This window comes from Microcebus murinus, chromosome 31 (genome assembly GCF_040939455.1).
Source record: "Microcebus murinus isolate Inina chromosome 31, M.murinus_Inina_mat1.0, whole genome shotgun sequence".
NCBI lineage: Eukaryota > Metazoa > Chordata > Mammalia > Primates > Cheirogaleidae > Microcebus > Microcebus murinus.
The window spans coordinates 5,020,887-5,026,335 of NC_134134.1; the positions used below are offsets into that span (position 1 = coordinate 5,020,887).

General features: G+C 37.3%; 1 protein-coding gene across 1 annotated transcript; it reads left to right on the plus strand.

The window, feature by feature from the left end:
* Nucleotides 1-1,795: 1,795 nt before the first annotated feature.
* LOC142865696 (zinc finger protein 679-like) lies at nucleotides 1,796-4,587 on the plus strand. Its single transcript, XM_075998891.1, has 3 exons — nucleotides 1,796-1,897; nucleotides 3,605-3,731; nucleotides 4,229-4,587. The coding sequence occupies exons 1-3, from the start codon at nucleotides 1,796-1,798 to the stop codon at nucleotides 4,336-4,338; spliced, it is 339 nt and encodes a 112-aa protein (XP_075855006.1). The 3' UTR covers nucleotides 4,339-4,587.
* Nucleotides 4,588-5,449: the final 862 nt, after the last annotated feature.

Here is a 5,449-nt window from a genome sequence, read left to right on the forward strand (position 1 = left end):
GGTTGGGTTAGGGATGGAAAACTGTGTGATACCCCTTCTGGGAGTGCATCTGTTATTGTCCTGGGGCTGTTTTTAGACATTGGCAAATACAACCATTTCAGATTTAGGTGAGAAGTGTCTTTATTGTGAAGGAGTATTGCGACTGTGGGAAGCATCAAATATAAGATCTGCAAGCATCTCAAAGTTTAGGCAAAAAGGGGCTTCCTTTTATAGGAAAGAGAAAATGAGATTAGAAACAGCATTTCAGGGAGATGTCAGGATGTCAGCCGGCACAAGTAGATGGTAAATCAGAGAATGAATTACCCTGAAGTCAGACTATTCTAAGAGGGGCAGAGAGTGGGGTTATATACTAGTTAACGCTGAGGGAGGATGACAGTTCAGGGGCCTGGCAAAAGGAGAGTAACTTAACTCACATATGGTTAGCAAGTATTTAGTTTACACTAGTGAATACAGAATTGTTCTTCTAATTGTTTGTGAAGCAAAAATGGGATTTTTTTAGGGTCTGTGTCTGGCTTTGTGGTAGGTAAAATAGGGAGCATCATCTAAGTCATAACATAAAGGGTGTTTCTTTGCAGTGAGCTGCTCTTAATGAACAAAAGGGATGGGAGATTTCTTTAATAGATCACAGCTATTTACCAGCATTAGTTTCTAGCGCCATCTTGCCCCACCACTTTGCCTTGCTCTGCACATTTCTTCCATTTGGCCATTCCTGCGTGTACCAATTCTAATAAACTGTAAAATGTAATTAAAATGTTTTGCTGTGTTCTATCAGTAGTTATATTGAATTAGTGGAGTTGAGAAGGGAGTTATGGGAATGCTCAATTTATAGGCCGTTTAGAATTGTTAATTACTATAAGAGACATTGATTTTCAAATTAGCAGCACAAGGATTGGTCAACAATACCTGACCTGATTCCCTTCACAAGATTAGAGATATTTTTAAGGTTTGTTTGTTTTTTATTTCAACATATTATGGGGGTACAGATTTTAAGGTTTCAAATAATGCCCTTTCCCCCCTCTCCCCACAAGTCTCAGTTTCCAGCATGACCATCCCCCAGATGGTGCACATCTCACTCATTATGTATCTATATGCCCACCTCCATCCCCCCTCCCACCTGCCCAATACCCCATTACTGTAGTTCCTATGTGTCCAATTAGGTGCTGCTCAGTTAATACCAGTTTGCTGGTGAGTACATGTGATGCTTGTTTTTCCATTCTTGGGATACTTCACTTAGCAGTATGGGTTCCAGCTCTAAGCAGGAAAATACAAGATGTTCTATATCACCATTGTTTCCTATAGCTGAATAGTACTCCATGGTATACATATACCACATTTTATTAATCCACTCTTGGATTGATGGGCACTTGGGCAAGTTTACACAGCCTTGCAATTATGAATTGTGCTGCTATAAACATTCGAGTGCAGGTGTCTTTTTTGGAAAGTTTCATTGGATCTTTTGGGTAGATGTCCAGTAATGGGATTGCTGGATCAAATGGTAGATCCACTTGTATCACTTTAAGGTATCTCCATATTGCTTTCCACAGAGGTTGGATTAGTTTGCAGTCCCACTAGCAGTGTAGGAGTGTTCCTATCTCTCCACATCCACACTAGCATTTATTGTTTGGGGACTTTTTAATAAAGGCCATTTTCACTGGAGTTAAGTGATATCTCATTGTGGTTTTGATTTGCATTTCCCTGATGATTAGAGATGTTGAGCATTTTTTTTCATATGTTTGTTGCGCATTCTTCTGTCTTCTTTAGAAAAGTTTCTTGTGTTTTGTAAGGGCAGGTCAATATGGTCCATATTCTCACTGCTGCAGCAAAAATTGCTGGTGACTTTGGCAGGACAGAAAAGCTGAGGGCAGGAAAGGAAAAAACCTCAAATTTCGATCTATATGTAGGAGATCATTGCTTCTAACTGTCTCCTGTGATAAAGGACAGGGAAGTGTGAATTTTTCTGCACCATGGTCCTTTTGCTGTGGGTGAGGTGGTAGCAGGGGAAAAGGTTGTGCGAACACCTTTAGATGCATATTCTCAAGATACATGTGTGATCTTTCCAGATAATCTTAACTAAGAAGGTATTTCTCGAAGGAGGAAGAGAAAGAAATGGCTGGTTCTCCTGGGAATGTGTCCCAGGTCAGGGGCTATGTTCACTTTTCCTCTTGTTATGTCTTGTGTACAGACTTTGCATTGTTGTTCCTACCTAATGCCTTCATTTCAAATACTTTTTTCCCTCTTTTTCTTAATGATAGTCGAGGAGCTCTAAAAAATTATTCTCCCCCTATATGCCAGAGCCTTCTCTCCATCCATGCTTATGCACCATGAACAATTGTCACCATAAATTTAAAATTTGCAATATTGAAAATATTCCCTTTGTTGCTGTTGAACATCTTGGAGGCAGAATCTTGGATGCCCAAGATTACTATTGGAGATGAGTTCAATCCCCAGGATATCAGTGAAGAAGGGGTACATGTACAGTTTATGTTCTATCTAGATGCTCCATCAGTTCTGTGCAGAAAGAAATTAATGGAATACACATTAATTGTTCAGATAACTTAGAAAGTTCTGAGAAAAAGAATAATTAGAAGACACTAGCTCTCTGGGATACTAAAGAAAGACTATTTAAATACATTATTTGAGATGACAGAACATGAGAGATAACTGTAGCTTGAACTTTGCATAAAACTGATGTTCATGATTAGATTCAGATGATAATTTACTATTTTCTTTTGGCCAAAAATATCAAAATATCACAGCAGTGGTAGTATGTCTGTGTGCATTGATACCCAATAGTAATTTGTTGTATTATAGTTGGTATTAATTTTATTCACTTGGTTAATGTGTTCTCTATCATTTTTCTAGTATAGAGTTAATTATTTTCCTGTCAGTTATGAAGTACCTTGTGAAGATTTACTTAGTGATGAGCATAAACCATCACAGTTTATGTGGAAGCTCTTCTTTTATATTAGATTCCATTTGCATATTACTTGCTCTGGAAAATAAAGTCTCTCATCTTTGTTTCCTGGAACAGTGAACTCAGATGAAGCCAGGCTCTGCTGCTTACTGAATGTTTGAAAAATATTCCCTTTCCACCAGAAGCAATGATGTCACTGCTGAGTTTGTTAGAAATTCAGAAACTCAGGCTTCACTCCAGATTTTTGAAATCAAAAATTTGTATTTTAGGATTATTTCTAGTTTGTTATTGTACGTATTAAAGTCTTTGCAAAATTTAAGAAGCATTAATATCTTCTAAGTCAACATGATTTTTCTATCTGAAAAATATACACAACTTATCCTGTATGATGTAAATATAGTACTCCCAAATATAAATGTCTATGTTGGTGACTGGAATTTTATTCCTTATCCAGAAAATTATAATATCTACATGAGATTTGTGGACCTTATGTCACCCTCTCTCTCCAGAGTTAGATAATATATTAGAGAATATTTTTGTGTTAAAATTTGTCTGCTTGAATAATTCCAGTTATTCATATGAGTCAGAACCAGTTCTCTTCACTCCATTTTTTCACCAGCTGTGAGATTAAGAATTCTCTACATGACCACTTGGTGAATATGTGTTTTGTTTTATTTTGTTTTGTTTCAGGGACTGTTGACATTCAGGGATGTGGCCATAGAATTCTCTCTGGAGGAGTGGGCATGTCTTGACAATGCTCAGCAGAAGTTGTATAGAGATGTGATGCTTGAGAACTACAGACATTTGGTGTTCATGGGTAAAGATCATTTCAATACACAATTTTTATTTCATACTACAGATTTTATATTCTAACTTTGTAGAATTTTTCTGGGATTTTCTTCTTTGCATGATGGAAGTTAAGATGTTTGTTTTCAAGGAAAAATTTGTTGGTATAGGAAAGAAAATCTTCAATCTGTTTTATCTTGACATGAATCTTTCCCTTTCTTGAACTGATCTGTACCCTTCACTCTTCATCAGTGGTAATTCCAAAACATTAGTGGCATAAGATGCTATTGCTCACATCTTAAATTCCAATTTCCATAACCAATATTTGATTCTAAAGTATTGGGTAATGGAGCTAAGGACCCCCAAATTTTAAATACTTTCTAAATATTCTAAAGTGTCTGTTAGAAATTAGTATTTTGGGATTTTTTTGAGAATCTTTCTATATTGTTCCCCTTTCTCTACTGAGCACAGTACTCAATTGGTAATGGAAGAATCCCAAAAATATGTTACATTTTTCAAATAAAACAGGTCTTGCTGCCTCTAAGCCAGACCTGATCACCTGTCTGGAGCAAGGAAAAGAGCCTTGGAATGTGAAGACGAAGAAGACAGTAGCCGAAAACTCAGGTAGGTGGGAGTGAATAAAGCAGATGACACATATTAGAAGTTCAAAGGTCAAGGAAGAAACCAGACCTTAAAAAGTGCTTTGGAAAACTCTGCTTCAATGGAAATTGGATCTGGGAAGCCTGGGTTTCTTTCTCTTAATCTTTGATAGAGGCTTCCCTGTCCCTTATTCTTAAATTATCTAAGGACTTTATTTTTCTTTATTGTTCTTTTAAGGTTAGAGTGAGAACAAAAGCCCTACTCTTGGTTTATAATGGACTGCAGGTACTGACTGCGTTCCATTACATTACAGGACATGGAAATATGTGTGTATATTTGAGAAAATCTATGGTAAAGAATTTTTTTGAGACCGAGTCTCACTCTCTCAACCTGGATAGAGTGCAGTGGCTTTGTGGTAGCTCACTGAATCCTCAAACTCTTGGGCTCAAGTGATCCTCCTGCTCAGCATCCTGAGTAGCTGACACTATAGGCATGTGCCAAAGTCCCTGGCTGATTTTTCTATTTTTAGTAAAGATGGTGTCTTGCTATTGCTCTGACTGGTCTTGAACTCCTGAGCTCAAGCGATCCTCCCCCTTTGCCCTCCCAGAGCACTAGGATTACAAGCACGAGCCTCCACACCTGTCTGCAAACCTTCTTTTAATTGCTCTGCATTTATTGCATCATGTCTGGAATGTGTGAGTGTGGTGGTGATATTGGTATTTAGTTCAGAAATCCCAGGGTCACCACAAGCAGATGTTATATGTTTTCTGCTTTAGTTTTTGTTATCCTGTGAAATGATTAAATGTGTTTCTATAGAAATTCATGCTCATTATCAGAACACTAAGTATTTCCTTAAATATTAGAAAATATAATGTTATTTTACTTCAAAATTCTGGGGTTTTTTGTGACTGTGATTAATAATTTAATTCTATGTGCCCAAATTTCTAAATTTTAATATAGTTTAATGTATGTACACTTTACATTTTTTTTTTTAGTCAAGAGTCTCCCTTCGTTGCCTGTGCTAGGGTGCTGTGGCATCAGCCTACCTCACAGCAACCTCAAAATCCTGGGTTAGAGCAATCCTACTGCCTCAGCCTTTGGAGTAGCTGGGACTACAGGCATGTGCCAAAATGCTCGGCTAATTTTTTT